The 16,476-nt window shown below is 57.0% G+C and overlaps 1 protein-coding gene across 4 annotated transcripts in view; it reads left to right on the top strand.

Moving 5' to 3' along the window:
- Positions 1-16,476, top strand: part of SLC6A11 (solute carrier family 6 member 11) — a 111,496-nt gene that overhangs the window by 59,030 nt on the left and 35,990 nt on the right. For 3 of the 4 annotated variants that reach the window (XM_089305637.1, XM_089305636.1, XM_002713050.6), the window contains one exon: positions 978-1,112. The exons of the other annotated variant lie outside the window; for it this stretch is intronic. In XM_089305637.1, coding sequence (XP_089161763.1) covers positions 978-1,112 — 135 coding nt within the window. The remainder of the gene's footprint in view (positions 1-977; positions 1,113-16,476) is intronic. 4 annotated transcript variants of the gene reach the window in all.

Genomic DNA, 16,476 nt, shown 5'->3' with positions numbered 1-16,476 from the left:
TGTCATGGTTGCCTGCGCAATACGGTGTCGCAACTCTTTCCAGGGCATTTATGCTGTACCAGGTACTGTAAGGAATCTGTACTGTAAGGTGTACAGCAGGGTGCCTGTAGGTTCTGTGCAGATATCAGGCCTGAGCGTCCTGGATCTTGGTGTCTGTACAGTCCTGCAGCCAGTCCCCAGCAGGTGCTGAGAAACAGCTGTAGTTACTGCAATTGCCATTCCGCACGTGTAGCTGCTGGTCTGTGCCTGTAGCTGCTGGTCTGTGCCTGTAGCTGGTGTTCTGTGTGTGCAGCTGTCATTCTGTGCATAGTTTTAATTCTGTGCATGTAGCTGCTGTTCTGTGCCTGTAGCTATTGTTCTTTGGCTGTAGCTGCTGTTCTGTGCCTGTAGCTGTCATTCTGTGCCTGTAGCTGTCATTCTGTGCATGTAGTTTTCATTCTGTGCCTGTAGCTGTCATTCTGTGCCTGTAGTTCTCATTCTGTGCCTGTAGCTGTTGGTTCTGTGCCTGTAGCTGCTGTCCTGTGCCTGTAGCTGTCATTCTGTGCCTGTATTTCTCATTCTGTGCCTGTAGCTATTGTTCTTTGGCTGTAGCTGCTGTTCTGTGCGTGTAGCTGTCATTCTGTGCATGTAGTTTTCATTCTGTGCCTGTAGCTGCTGTTCTGTGCCTGTAGTTCTCATTCTGTGCCTGTAGCTGTCATTCTGTGCCTGTAGCTGTCATTCTGTGCCTGTAGCTGTTGTTCTGTGCCTGTAGCTGCTGCTGTGTGCCTGTAGCTTCTGTCCCATATGGGTAGTCATCATCCTATGCCTGGCTTACACTGAGGACTGGGTGAAGACCTGTGGTTCGTACTCCAGTGGCGAACTTGTCAGCCTTCAAAGAGGAGGACATCCTGTAGACCAAAGGGTGGGCCTGGAGCTGCGGTGCCTGTGACCCGAGCCGGCTGCTGTCCCCTCTCTTAATTCTTTGCTCTCCTGGGCAGGTCGTCTATGTCACCGCCACCTTCCCCTACATCATGCTGCTCATCCTCCTGGTGCGAGGGGTCACGCTGCCGGGGGCCGCTGAAGGCGTCAAGTTCTACCTGTACCCTGACCTCTCACGGCTCTCCGACCCCCAGGTAAGAGCTGTGTGTTCAGTGCACAGCATCACCTGCCCCCCCCCCCGCCAGGACGCCCCCCTGCAGAGCCTCCGCAGAGCAGCTGGAAGCCTTCAGGCTCGTTCTCCAGAAAATAATGTCAAATGCATTGATAAGACATGTAGGCAATCAAATATAGTGAACCCCTGTTACTGGAGCCTTTTGAAAAGCAAGCTTGCAACCTGGTATTCCAGGTGCTGCTTCATTAGTACCTTACCTAGCAGGATCCAGCAGGAGTCCTGATCCAGGCTCAGCATTCCTTACCCAGAGGCCTGGCACCAGAAGCATTTTTTATTTCAGATTTTAGAATATTTTATTTATTTATTTATTGACAGGCAGAGTGGACAGTGAAAGAGAGAGACAGAGAGAAAGGTCTTCCTTTGCCGTTGGTTCACCCTCCACGGCCGGTGCGCTGCGGCCTGCGCACCGCGCTGATACGAAGCCAGGAGCCAGGTACTTATCCTGGTCTCCCATGGGGTGCAGGGCCCAAGCACTTGGGCCATCCTCCACTGCACTCCCTGGCCACAGCAGAGAGCTGGCCTGGAAGAGGGGCAACCGGGACAGAATCCGGCACCCCGACCGGGACTAGAACCCGGTGTGCCGGCGCCGCAAGGCGGAGGATTAGCCTAGTGAGCTGCGGCACCGACTTAGAATATTTTCACTTACCACAGTGAGATATCCTGGGAGTGGGACCAGGTCTAAGTGCAGAATCTGTTTCTGTTTCTTATATACCTAGCCTGAAGGCAATTCACGTCACATTTGAAATGGTTTTGTGCATGGAATGAGGTTCCGTGGTGTGAAATTATCCATTCGTGTTGTTGTATCAGTGCTCAGAAGGTTCCGGAACTTGGAGCACTTTGGACTCCGGGTTTCAGGTGAGGGGTTCCCAGGCTGTGCCGGGGCTCCCACTGAGGACAGGACGGGGGTTTCTTGAGCAGGCGTTCCGCTGAAGCCAGGCGTTGGTGTGGGTGCCAAGCCTTGTTTGCCCACCCTGGGTCTCTGCTCTGTGCAACATGTCTCGCTGCAAGGGACTGGGGCTTTGCTGGTGATGGAGGTCTTTGTGGGGCAGCTCAAAGAGCAAATAGGCACTGGCTACCTCTGTACTGCCTTCGGGAAGGTGCTGTGGGTTCTGAATAGTGAGCCCAAGCTTCCTGAAGCAGCTACACGGTGCTTGCGAGAACGCTAAACAGGGCTGAGAACAGGGCAGCCCGGGAGCCTGGCGTCAGGCGCTCCTCCACTGAGGGTTCTGGCTCCTGGGGGGCTTTGGGAAAGCCCCCTTCCCAGAGCACAGCCCAGGCCAATGGAGAGAAGCTCTCTGGGGGAGGGCCCAGGCATCTGCGGCTCTGGCAGGCCCCCAGGCACTTCCAGTAAAGGTTTGAGTGGAGGAAGGGGCGCCCTTTGCTGCGTGGAATCTACACGTCGTCTTCAAATAGAGCTGGAGGGCTGCGAGGAATTCCGAGGCTGTGGCTGTTGTGGGAACTTGGGCAGAGGTGCTCGCGGAGGGCTCACTTGGGCAACCCAGAAGGGCCTCGTTAGGCCAGGCGGAGCGGACCGCAGAGGGGAGTGTGGTCGGTCGTTTGTGCCAGATTGCTGTGTGTGCAGGGCCTGGAGGCTCAGGCCCCGGATGCGCATCCTGAGTTGTAGGCAGATCTCCCAGGAAGAAGGAAATTAGCTCCCGACTGTCCGTCCGCCTTGCTGGCTCCAGCCCCTGACGGCAGCGGCTCAGCTGAAGAGCCAGTGTTGGTAAGCCGCTCCCCGCGTCCCTGGTCTGTGTGTTCTTCAGTCCCCGCTCTCTGCCTCAGCCCAGGACAGGTGGCCGGCTCCCTCTGCTTCTCCTGGACTTCTGTGTCCTGGCCCTCAGGGGTCCGTCAAGAGGTGCTGAGCACCCCCCCACACACACACCCACCGAGTTTCTAAACCCAGCCGATCATCGGAAAACCTAGGGATGCAGCCCCCAGGGGTACCCCAGGTGGTGCCTGGGCACCTATAGCGTGAGGAGGTTCAGAGCCAGTTCTGAAACTCTGAGAAGTTTGGGGAAATCTTCTTGACATCTGCAACCTTCGGCCCCTACACAGACACACACACACACACACACACACACACACACACAAACACGCTCATGCACACACGCACACTCATGCACACGTGAGGCTGACAGCTGCCTGCCAGCCCTTCTGCACTGGTCATGCCAGTCTCCAGCCTTCGCTGCTGGACCAGTACTTCCCTGCACGGCTGTTCTGCGGAGTGGGAGTGGGCGTCCCAGCCTGGGAGCTGGCACGTGGGCCCTCCTGCTTGGCCGCTAACCCTGAGTGACCATGGGCAAGTCCCTTCTGTCTTTCCCCTTGCAGGCCTCAGTCTGTGCACTGAGGACACAAGAGGTTGAAGTGGATCAGGGCTTTCGAAATGCCTTGAGTTCCCCATGCACCGTGCACACGGGTAGTGAACTAGAGGCTGGAGACCAAGCCCAGCCCTCGGCCTGTCCTTACAAATGAAGTTTTACGGGAACACTTCTGAGTTATTTGCCCACACACTGCCCATGGCAGCCTGAGTGCTACGAAGACAGAGGGGATTAGCTAAGACAGAAACCGTGTGCACTCGGCTCCCTGGGAGGACTCCACAGGCCTCCACGCAGTCATATCCATGAGCGCAGTTTACTTCCATGGCCAGCGAGAGCCAGACACCTGGCAGGAGTCCGGCAGGCAGACTGGAGGAATCGCGTGCAGGCTTCTCGTGGAGCCATCACTGAGCTGCAGTTGCCTGCCTGCAGGTTTCCTGCCTGGGTAAGCTGCTCAGGGCTCACTGTCCAGGTCTTTAACAGGGGCATTTTGGGGGGTGAACTGGCACTCGGACTGCGCCGTCAGCCACGCCCCTGGACTCCCCCATAAGCCCCAGTGCTGTGGGAGCAGGCTGGGCAGCAGTCCATCTGAATGGACTTCGGGGTCCCGTGCACACAAAGCACCCGCACCACACACAGCAAGGAGCATGAGAGCCGAGTCCTGGACACCCGCCCAGAGCAGCACCGGCCTGCTGGGTGCTCTTTCCTGTGCACCTGCAAGAACACCGATATTTACCGATTGGCCTTCCCAAAGTTGGCTGACCTCTGCCCCAAGCACCTCCCAAGGCACGTGAGCCAGAGCCGACGGGCTCTGACCCCAGCTGACCCGGCTCTGCCAGTGCCGCTCTCCACCTCTGCCGCCACCTGCCTAGTCCAGGCCACTACTACCACCTCCCACTTGGAAGCCCCCGTGGTAGTCCCCCAACTGTCTTCCAGAAATGCTACTTGACCCTCCAGGCCACGCGGCCTGCAGTGTAGATCTCGCGGCCACCTGTTTGCTCCAGGCCCTTCTAGGGCTGCCTGTGGGGTTTGGAGTCACATCCAGTTGAGGGGGCTGCCTGGTGCCCCGTGCGCCTGCTCTGTGCCGCACCCCTGCCCATCTCTCCGTCTCTCTGCACGTTCATTCCAGACACCAGCCTCCAACATGCAGGTCCTTTCTGCCGCTGGGTCTTTGTACAAGCTCTTACTCTGCTGGGAATACCTCCCCCCCTGAGGCCCTCCTCGCCCACCTCGCTTCCCCAGCATTCACTCCTTCTTCTGAGCTCACTTCAAGCCTCCCCTCTCAGGCGACAGGTGCCGTGGAGACAGCCGGCGGCACTGGAGAGGGAATGGGGGTGGGATTCAGGGAGGGCTGGTTGTCAGAAGGGCTGATCTCCAGAAGACCAGATCTGTGCGCTGTGATGTGTTTAACTCTGTCACTGCTGGTCCGGAAATGTGTGAAGGTGTGTGTGTGTGTGTGTGTGTGTGTTCCCCAGAAGGTGACTGATGATTGGGGCAGGGTAAGGAGAGTGACCCCAGGAGAGAACGGGAGACAGAACTCCATGGACTCTGGGGTTTAGGGAAGCTGGGGTGCATTGCACAGGGATCCCCAACGTGGCCCGGTTCCTGTGCCCTGCTGTGAATGCCCAGGCCATGGAGAAGCTGCAGGGCGGGCGCTGCTTCCTGTCCCAGCCTCCCACCCTTGGAGGCCTGGCCTCAAGGAAGGCTCCTCCCCTCCTTGGGGAGGCCAAGTCCCCTCTGCCCCTGAATGAGGATGACACGTGCACCTGCCGGCCCCAGCTGACAGGCCTGAAGATCATGTGTGATGACCCAGAGGAGGTCAGTGCAGGCCACTGCACCCAGTGAGGCCCAGTTTTTTTTTTCTCATTTTTTAATGATGTGTTTATTTGAATGCGCATTAGAAAAATACCCCAGGACATCAACCACACCAGAGCCATGACTTCTCCTGGCGTACGTCATATAAATCCATCTCAAGTATGTACACACCTGTACATACATAAATGCCATGCTTGTGCTAAGGGAGGTGGGTTTCAAGGGCAAGGTTAAATGCACATCACAACAGACATGGACGTGGCATAGCTAGTGCCCGTGGGAGGTGGAGCCCCACTCTGCTTGGATGACAGCCACATCCTAGGCTGGCCTTAGCACTGCAGACAGCCGAGCCCCGAGCTCAAGGCTAGAGACAGTAGGGAGAGCGGCCAGCTGGCCCTGTCTCGTCGTAGGTCAATGAGAGGTCAAGTCCTGTGGGTGCTGGCTCCTTCTCAGCAAAGTCTACGCTGTCGGGTTTTTGAATTTTCCAAATTCTAATCCTGACTGAGATTCCCCCATACTTGAAATCGCACCCCGAAGAAGAGTTTCCAGGAGGGGCCTCCAGGCCTGACTGTTGGGTGGTCTGCGAGGGTGGGCCCTTGTGTCTCTGGGGTGAGCATGAGGTCGTCAAGTTCGGATGTCCTGCAGCTCTGGGGAATGGAGAAGCGGCCGTACAGGTCCCCACGCCTCTCCGGGGGTGAGGGAGTCAGCGGGTGGGGCTTCCAGATGAGACTCAGGACATGGTCACTGCCTGGTCTGAGCCCATTGGCCCCGGGGGCTGTGCCACCTGCTCCCTCGGCAGTAAGGGTGTGAAGTTGGGGGAGGGGGTAAAAGGTCACCCCTCCCCCACCCTGCCCCATCCCTGGACTCCACCAGTTTGGGGACCGTGACAGTCCCTGTGGGCTGCCGTTGTCACCACCATACATCCCACTGTGTCTGATTGTGTGTCTAGGTGCAGCAGGTGCTTGGTGTGCAAGCTGAGTGAGACCCTGCTGCCCCCACGGGGCGGGGGCAAAGGCAGTCCTGCCTCCCCTCACCTGGTTTTCCCCGAAGAGGCCAGCTTGGGCGTGACTGGTGCTCCCAGTGGCTGGCCTGCGAATCCCACGAAGGCTGGAAACTCGTCTCTGGGGAAGCTGTGGAGCCGCAGCTTCCAGGGCTGGGCTGTGGGTGGTCAGCTCTTCTCAAGTGGCTGCATCCACTCACGCTGGCCTTTGCCCTCTCTCACCTCCCTGGGAGCTCGCTGGCCACTAACACACCTGGCCCTGGACAGCACCTGCCGCCGAGGGCTGCGTCCTGGCACTGGAGTGATAGCTGTGAGGAGTGCACATTGTGGCTGGAGCCGGCTTCTCAGCAGACGCGTTTGGAGTTCCTGAAGTCAGGGGCCTGGGGCTGCAGGGGAAGGAGGGTCCCCCACTAGTTGTGCTTCCTCCCACCTCCCTGAGGAGCCTGGCTCAGCCCCGCAGGCTCCGCCTGATCCCTGATCCCCATGCGTGCCTGACCAGACCACACCTCCCATTGCTGGGGCTCAGGTGTGCCTGTCGCTGGATCACCCACATTTCTAGAAGGGCACCAGCCCTTCTGATGAGCTTCAGCCCCCAGCCGCTGGAGCCTCAGACCGGGGGACATCCTGTGAGGGGTCCCCTTGGCCAGTCTGGGCTCGTGGGGCAGCGATTTCACAGGAAGGCTCCCGTGGGGACTCCCCGGCGGCTGTACTGGGATTCACTCCCCTTCCCAATGCCTGGCACGCCCTGTCGTCCCCTCCTGCGTTTCTCCTTGGCACTCGGCATCTCAGACACGGTGCTTCTGAGTGATGCTCCTCCACCTCTAGCCTGTAAGTGCCATGAGGGCAGGGGGCGGGGACGCTTTTGGAAAGGAGTGAGGAAGAGAGGGAAGGCGGCTGCCCAGCAGGGCCTGGGTTTCTCTGGTTGATTGCAAGCCTTGCGGTCGGGGTGTGCTCCTTGGAGAAGAGCTTTGCAGGTACTGGGGTCTGCTCTGGAGGGAAAGGAATTTGAGTCTCTGTCATCACTGACCGCTAGGTGACCTTGGTTGTCCTTTCTGCTCTGTGGCCTCGGGCTGTCCCCTGTGTGCTGTGGCCGTGAGGCAGGGGTCTCGGGAACCCACGCTTCTTCAGGAGCCCCCTGGCCTTCCCCTCACCTCACCAGCACGGGCTGCACAGTCTGGGGTGGGGCTTTGAACCCGGAACCGAGCGCCGTCATTGCACATCCGGTAAGTCCGGCTTCTCGTCGAGCGCCCCGCCGCGGGCTGCCCCCGTGGCCCGTGGTTTTCTCCCAGACTTCTCGTTGCTTCGCTGGCAGCCCCGTGCTCGCTCCCAAGTGCTCACTCCCTGCTTGGTTCCCCCTCAGGTTTTTATTTTCTGTGTTTTCACTCCTTGGGGAGCCGAGGGGATCTTGCGAGAAATCGCATTGTCCCTGCCCCAGATTCCTGCCCCTCACTCTGCATTGTGTTTCGAGTGTGTGTTTTCAGAGCAAGGACAGAGGGCCTGTCACAGATCCAAATCCGGACTGCGGGCTCTGCTTTCCCAGGGCGCGGGCGTGCCAGCTCCCCCACCCGCCTCCTCCGTGTCCAAACCCTGGCTGGGGAAGAGGATGCCCAAGCTGAGAGAGTCCCTCCCTCCGCACCCCTGGTTCACACCCCTACCTGCCGGGCCTGACAGATGGGACCGCGGCGTTGCTGCCACCTGGTGGCGGTGTGCTCTGCTTCTGAGTGAAGTTTGGAATCAGGGACCCAAAGGAAAGCAGGCCTCCAGGCTCCTGGACTTTGAAACCAGGATGCCGGTGCAGATATCGCCTGAGGGACGTTTGATACATTTTTGAAAATCTTGCAAACCTCACTCACGTGGGAGGGTGGTGCCACCTTGGGGCTCCAGATTCCTGAAGGCGTGCTTTGGATACACTGTATTCTAGCTTAGGGTTGCTGTTCTACCAGCACTGGTGTCTTGTCCAGTGCGTGGGCCCAGACCAGACCCTGCTCTTGTCCTCACGGGGCTGATGATCATTTGGGAGGCAGTTAAGTCAGCAAAGGTGGCACTGGAGGCCCGGGCTTGGAACTGACCTCATGGGGTTCTCCTTACAGCCCAAGCGAGGGTAAATTCTCCCAGGGGGTTGAAGCCACGTTGCTGACCTAACATCGCACCCAGTTTAAGAAAGGCAGTGAGAGCTGGATACTCTGTAACTGATACTGTCTGTGCAGTCAGAAGCCACCTCGCTCGCGGGGGAGTGGGTTGTATCTGTTGCAGGAGTGCACGCAGCGAGGCCTAGGGACCCCCCATTCTCTGCCACATTGGCACGTCCCGAAGTCTGCATGGGGCACCCGTGAAAGCCGCGCTCCTGGCTGCTGTTCCTTGGCATCCCCCCTCCCTGAAGCCCGAGGGACTAACGTGCCCCATCTCCTAGCTCACGAGAGTTTGAAAAACTGGCTCTTACCAGTTTCCCAGATTGGGGGCCCGAGGCTCTGAGAGGCCAGAGCCAGCACCGAGACCTAGCTGATGTTCTCCGTGGGGCTGGTGTCCTGGCTCCTTCCTGCCTCTCTGCCCAGCCCACACTGGCAGACCTGCCTCTCGGGGCTGTGAGCATCCTAGACCAACCCAGGAGTCCTCGGATTTTAGCCTCAGGGGCCCCTGCGGTAGCTGGCCCGCCTCTGATGGGCCCTTCCTGGGACAGGACGACTCCTCACCCCTGCTGGAGGTGACCCTCTGTTCACCAGCTCTTCCTGTTGAACCGCCCACTCACTCTCTGATGACTTCTCTGCTCGAATTCTCCAGTGCCGCACTCGGAGCATACGTCAGGACAGAACCCAGTAGATTAAGTGCAGCCTGCTCGGGCTGGTGGAGCGGCCCCAGGAGCCCCCGCCCCCTCCTCCTGCTCACCATCAGTCCCATCCTCGACAGAAGGCCCAGGCGCTGCTAAGCACAGATCCCAGTCGTGCAGCTTCCTGGCATTGCTCTTTGAATGTGGGAGTATACTTGCGAGAGTTTGTGGAAAACGAATTAAAAGATAAGTTTGTTTTGGTGCCAAAAGACTTTGGAAATCGATGCACTTTTTTTTCATAATACAGGGTTTGCCTCCTATGAACTTTTTGACTCTTTAAATGTCTTTACAGCAACTTCCTTGAAATCTTATTTTTGAAAGATTTATTTTGTTTATTTGAAAGACAGTTACAGAGGGAGGTAGAGCCAGAGAGAGAGAGGTCTTCTATCTGCTGGTTCTCTTCCCAAATGGCTGCAACAGCCACAACTGAGCTTATCCCAAGCCAGGAGCCGGGAGCTTCTTCCGGGTCTCCCACGTGGGTGCAGGGGTCCAAGCACTTGGGCCATTTTCTACTGTTTTCCCAGGCCATAGCAGAGAGCCAGATCAGAAGTAGAGCAGCCAGGTCTCAAACCGGCGTCCATATGGGATGCCGGCACTGCAGGCCAGGGCTTTAACCACAGCACCGGCCCTGCCTTTGAAGTCTTGACTCAACCCAACATCTTTTTTTTTTTTTTTTTAAATTTAACAGGCAGAGTTAGACAGTGAGAGAGAGAGCCAGACAGAAAGGTCTTCCTTCTGTTGGTTCACTCCCCAAATGGCCACAACGGCCGGTGCTGCACCGATCTGAAGCCAGGAGCCAGGTGCTTCCTCCTGGTCTCCCATGCGGGTGCAGGGCCCAAGCAATTGAGCCATTCTCCACTGCACTCCCGGGCCACAGCAGAGAGCTGGACTGGAAGAGGGGCAACCGGGACTAGAACCCGGCACCCATATGGGATGCCGGTGCCGCAAGGAGGATTCACCAAGTGAGCCACGGCGCCGGCACCTTTTCTGTTTTATAGAATGGATTACATTTCCCATTTCTTTGCACGTCTGCAGGTTTTTGACAGAATACTGCATGTTGTGGATTCCTTGTTCATGCTCTGGATTCTGTTAGCTTCCTCTGGAGAGTGTTGGTTTTATTTCAGTGGGTGGTTACATTACTGGTTGGTCACCTTGAACTTGTGCAGGCTCAGCGTAGTGCAGAGCTTTGGAAACCCCCAGCTGGTTTCCGGGCCCCACTGCCTCGATGGGACTCCAAGCTCCGTCTGCCCTCTGGGTCCCGTCAGGTCCTGATGCCAGGTTTTACAGATGCTCAGACCCCAGATCTCTGTGCATTTTGGAATATTTGCAGAGGCTTCCCTGGCTGAGCAGTCCCTGTCCAGAGCTCAGAAAGCTCACTTGGCCCCCAAACCCACAACGTTTTACACACTGACTTTCAGATTTGGGAGTATCGTGGGTTCTGGACCTCTGAATTCGTAGGGCTCAGCTCGGTTGGGGTGGAGGTGGAGTTGGTCTGACTGAGGATCTGGGACTCTCGGTTAAGAAAACTCCTCCTTCCAGGAAGCACTTGACAGGATCCTGGCAGCTTTCGGTTTCCTCAATGGAAGATGCTCCTGGTGTCCATCGGGTAACGGCCAGGGGTGCTGGCCAGCATCCTGCAGGGCCCAAGATGGGGTCCTCAGCAAACAGTGACCGAGCCCATGTGTCTGGGCCACTGAGGGAGAGAACTCTGCCCTTGGGAATGGTCGCTGCTCCTAAGTTGCCGCGTGAGAAACCTTGGTGTCCAGCAGGCCACTGCACTCTGGGAGGATGGGGCCCCATGCCGCGCTGTCGCTCGTCCCCTCCAGTGGCCAGCCCCTAGTGTTCCTGTCCCATGCTCGGGTGAGCCTTGGGTGGCCTCATCCTGGGTGTCTGCAGTGCAGCCCTCAGCCCCAGCCTTGCACAGGGCCCGCCACACGGACCTCGGCCCACCCCCGGTGCCTGGCTCCTCTTGCTGGCACCCCCGCCTGGACTCGGCTCTCTCAACTGCCCGCACTCTGGCACTCCTGCTCTGCTTGGGGAGATGCTCACTTCAACTCCAGGCCTTGGCACAGTGCCCAGGCAATGGTCCCAGGCGGTGGGCCTGGCAGACCCCTCTTGGGAGCGTCTGGGCTCTTGAGAGTAGCAGCCCCATTCTGCATCTGTCCACTGCCTGAACGCTGCTGTCTCCGGAACTGAATCTGCTTTCTGTTGGGGCAGGAGGGCTGGTCTGACCTGAGTTCCTCTGTCATGACCAGAAGGCAAGATCTGACTCCCCTGCTCACCAATCCCCTTTCCCCCTTGCCCTAGAAATAAAATCCAGTCTGCGCCGCATGGCCAAGGCCAAGGGACCCTCCATGACTTCACTCCCATCCTTGACATGGCCTTGGGCATCGCAGGCTCCTTCTGATCTCAGGGCCCGGAGATCTGCTTGGTCACTCTACCCTCAGGTCTTCCCATGGCTGGCTCCCTCTCACCCTGCAGGTTGCAGCTCCAATGTGAGGTCACCTCCGACCAGCATAGATCACGTATTTCCCACCAAACCTTATGCCTCCAGCAAAGCTCATGCCGGTGTTATACACAGAGCATAGGACTCACGGCTGTTTCCAGTCATCTCGTGTGCATTTGTTGCCATGTTCGCTGTTAGTCTCCGCGGTTAGAATGTCAGCTCCCTTGTGAGTCAAGAACTTGCCATCACCTGGCACAGTCTGGTGCCAGATAGGCTTCTAGTCAATCCTGGTTGAATGGAAGGACAACTGGATGGCAGATAAGTGGATGGGTGAATGATGCATGTGCGTGGATGGGTGATGCACAGGTGTATGGGTACAGAAGTGGATGATGGGCAAGTAGACAGATGAGTGGTGGGCAGGTGGGCAGACAGACGATGCACAAGTGGGCGGAGGCACAGATGGGTGGGTAATGGGCAGGGGGTGGGTGGATGGATGATGGACAGGTGGTTGGATAGATGACAAATGAATGGATGAATGCACAGGTAGGTGGATGGGTAGACAGATGGGTGGGTAGGAGATGGACAGGTAGATGGATGGATGGTTGTACAGGTGGATGCCCTAATGCCATATAGTGGGTATGTAAAGGAATACCCGTAGTCAGAATGACATTACGTCCAGTCGTATTCCTGAAGAAGATTTTGTGAGATGTAGATCCCTTCCTCCCTGCCCAGCATACTGCCGAGCTCCTGCAGCAGCTCACAAGTGGACTCTTTCCCGCTCGTCCTTGGCCAAGGCACTCGTGGCCACAGTTCTGCTCCTGACTCTGCAATGGGCATTCCTAGAACCCTGCTGGGAATGAGCAAGCCCTGGAGGGTGCAGGAAGACAGGTGGCTGACAGCCTGTCCTCAGGAGGCTGAGCTGACCGCCCCACTCCCGAGCACCCTGTGCAGAGTGAGCTCTCAGTTCCAGACTCTCCTCTCCTTCGGTCTCTTCTTCTCCCTCTAAAGCACGACTGTGCAAGAGAAGCGTCTGCAGGGAGAGAGGCGCCCTGTGTGTGCTGTGTGGTGTGGTGAGCACCAGCCACAGCTCGGGCTGTCGAACCCTTGCGATATGACAGGCGAAGCTTAGGAAGTGATCTCTACATTTTATTTAATTTGAATTTAAATAGTTGGACATGGTTTGTGGCTACCGTAGTGGACAGCAGGGCTCTAGAGGGTGGACAGTCCCTGAAGGGACCCGTTCTGCACCACACCTGTCTGTCCCACAGTGGAGCAAGGGCAGCTGGGTAGCCCCCAGGCCAGGAAGTCCTCCTTTGTCAGATCACTGGCCGGAGACCCCTGCCTCCTGTGAGCACAGCCCTCCCTGGCTCGTGTGGCAGGCCCCAGCCTGTGAACCCCACTAAGTGCGGACTGTGGCAGAACGGCTTTGCCTGGGGCCTGAGTCACCACGTCGGTAAGCGCTGCCGGGCTGGGGCACCATGAGTAGTGAGGGCTGGTGAAAGACGCCGACCTGCAAAGGCGACAGGTGCGTTCTGTGGGATTCTGGAAGAGACCACGCTGCTGGGACAGGGAGGCCCAGGGAGCAGAGGGAGGAGCCGTGGAGCAGAGGAGCCCCCGCTCCGTGCGATGCCGTGAGGGTGCGGCCGTGAGCTGCCATGTTCACGCAATCCCATAGGACAAACCACACCTCTTGGTGTGGCTCCAGCGAGTCACCGCGTGGTGTTGTCGGCTCCTCAGCCATGACAAGTGCAGGATGCCTGTGATGGGGACCCAGGGTGGGGACAGGGACTCTGTTTTCTATAAAAACCTATTTGTCTAAAACACGTTCAGTGCACAACGTGCCGTGTGCACTTAAGGGGAGAGGGCTCTGAACACCCTCCCGCCGAGCACTCGTATCCTAGAAGGCAGGACCTGTGCAGGGCTTGTCCTCACTGCACTCCCACGGCAAGGGGGTGAGCCGTAGAGAAGGCTGCCGAGTGTGCCGAGCCACCTTCCTCCGAGTGATCTTCTGAGGCGACCGCTCTCACCACGCTGGTCAACTTCCTGCTTGGAAACCCCCAGCAACCACCTGCAGACCCCGGACGGAGGCTGGACTCTGTAGCCTGGCAGCCACATTTCCTGGTGCAGGGCGTCATCCTGCTGCCTCAGCCTTCTCGCCGATGATTCCCTGTCCCATGATCTCCCTGGGCCACACTGGACCACTGACCACTTCCTGCGGGAGCCCCTGGAGTGGACTGGCTCACCACAGCTCTCAACTGGCTTTGTCCTTCTGATCAAACAAAACCCTAGGACACACGTTTCCCTTCAAGCTCCACCCTCCCCTAGGGGCTGGCACTGTGGCACAGTGGGTTAACAACGTGGCCTGAAGCGCTGGCATCCCATATGGGCGCCAGTTCGAGACCCGGCTGCTCCATTTCCAATCCAGCTCTCTGCTATGGCCTGGAAAAGTAGTAGAAGATGACCCAAGTCCTTGGGCCCCTGCACCCATGTGGGAGACCCAGAAAAAGCTCCTGGGTCCTAGCTCCTGGCTTCAGGTCAGTGTAGCTCTGGCCATTGCAGCCAACTGGGGAGTGAACCATCGGATGAAAGCCCTCTCTCTCTCTCTCTGCCTCTCCTCTCTCTGTGTAACTCTGACTTTCAAATAAATAAGTAAATCTTAAAAAAAAATAACTCTACCCTCCCTTCATCATCCCTGTGTTTGTCTACTTTTAAATTCTGCTTTATTACTTAGAGTCAGGCTCAGCGTTGGTGTTGTGGCATAGCAGGTAAAGCTGTAACCTGCAACACTGGCATCCCGGGTGGATGCTGATTTGAGCCCCAGCTGTTCTACTTCCAATCCAGCTCCCTGCTGATGGCCTGGGAAAGCAGTGGACGATGGCTCAAGTGCTTTGGCCCCTGACAGCCATGTGGGAGACCTGGATGAATCTCCTGGTTTCAGCCTGGCTCTGCCCCAATAGTTACAGCCATGTGGGGAGTAAACCAGCGGTTGGAAGATTCTCTCTCTTTCTCCCTCCCTCCATCTCTCTCCCTCTCTCTGTCCCTCCCTCTCCCTCAAGCTCTGACTTTCAAATAAATAAGTAAACCTTTAAAAAAAGAACCAGTCTCAGATTTCACATGGTTTACAGATTTCTCACTCCCTCTTGTGTTCATTTCTTTATATAGATTTATGTTTCCTTCTTGTTGAAGTACATCCTTTATTCCCTGAGCAATTCCCTGGGGGCCCAAGCCCTCTCAGTCAAATGTGTCTGAGCGAGAAGATGCGAATTTCACACTTCCTCTCGTGTGGCAGTTTAGCTGGGTATGGAATTCTAAGGTGCTAACTTTTACGTTTTGTTTTGGACGTGCACATATTGCAGGAGTCCAGAGCACTCCTGTGTTGAGTCCTGAACTGAATTTTCCAAGACCTCATTCATTGTCAGACAGCTGCTTTCTGGCTGTCAGCTCTTTACAGCAAGCCCTCTCTGCTTGCGTACTGGAGCCTGCAGCAATAACTCCATCCTTGGGAAGGGATTTAAACCCCAGCCTCTCAGACTTGTGTCTGTGCAAGTGTCCCCATGGGCTGCTGGCCTATTCCTCCTCCTGAACTGTCAGTTTTGGCCTCTCTGATTTCTGGCATCTGCGAGGATTTTCTGTCTTCCTATCAAGCCGGGCTATGAAACATAAAATGCCAAATTTCATTTCACAATGTCTGTTTCCTGTCTCTTCCATAAAAGTGTTTCTTTTATCAATATCTGCCTCTCTCTGGAAGTCTTGAACTTGACCTGTTGAAGCTCCAAGCAGCGACTTAGTGTTGCGGGGAATACCCCTTGGTTGTTCTGGCTCGGTTTTACTCATAAAATCGTGCGTCTATTGTGTGATTTCATCTTTCATAAGGTCCGTGCTTACATTTTCCTGACAGCAAATCTGCTTTCACACAGAGTGAAATTATGTTCGCCACAGTGTCTGGCAGAGAGCCCCAGGAAGCTCATTTATTTGCAATTTTAGCAGGTTTGAGAGTGAGTATCTATTTCTGCTTTCCTCTCTTACGGATGAAAGCTCAGTCCCACAGTGAGGTCCTGGCTCACCCACGGCTGCTGCCGTGGAAGACTGGACTGGGTCGCAGACCCCCGAGTTGAAACAGCTGTCGGCTCTCCCCCCACATGCTGTCTGTTTGGCGTGAAGTGAGGGCAAGTGTGGGCTCAGGCCCTGAGTCGTGCCGTGTGACCTTGGGCAGGTCCCGCAAGCTCTCTGGCTTCGTGGGCATCACAAGCCCTGCCGCTGAGGCAAGCAGCTGACAGGCAGAGGTGCACAGCGGGGCCCTGAGAGAGGCGAGGGCATCAAGGAGCCAGATGCAGGCGGTGTCTGTGGCTCCTCCACCGTCAGGGGCAGGCATGCTGCATGGGCACGATGGCTCCTGACCCTGCACAGCTGGACAAGAGGGCAGGGGTTTCTCTTGCCCGTGGGCAGCAGGAGACAGGGCTTCTGATACCCTGCAGTCTGCAGGGACTGTGACACTTGATGTCATCCTCTGTGCAAGCTCACTGGCATGTGAACCCCGCGTTCCATTTCTCTCACTTCTCATTGGCGAGCCCGGCATTGGACAGGCCTGCAGGGCAGGCGCCACGTCCACCCGGTGTTCACGTCGGGGTCCAGCACGGCTCTGGCACCGTGATGAGAGCCTTAGTGATGTTCCCGGTGGCAGGGGCGCAGGCACAGCTCAGCCCCGGCCTCACGCGGGCCTGGGTCCTTGCATCCCTGCCCCAGTGGGAGGCAGTGTTGCATGGTGGGAAACTCCCTGGTCAGGATCCGGGAGTCCGTGATGGACCTCACATAATTGCCTCCTTCCCTCAACTGTGAAATCAGGGCATTGAGTAAAATCAGGGGTTTCCTACCTTGTCCTTCCCACCTCCACCCCTGGGCTGTCTCACGCGACCAGGAAGTTCCTGTTAG

Source organism: Oryctolagus cuniculus, chromosome 10 (assembly GCF_051225735.1).
Source record: "Oryctolagus cuniculus isolate XC-2025 breed Fujian yellow rabbit chromosome 10, ASM5122573v1, whole genome shotgun sequence".
Classification (NCBI taxonomy): domain Eukaryota; kingdom Metazoa; phylum Chordata; class Mammalia; order Lagomorpha; family Leporidae; genus Oryctolagus; species Oryctolagus cuniculus.
Note: the sequence above shows the minus strand (reverse complement) of the source record. Positions and strands in the feature narration are given on the sequence as shown.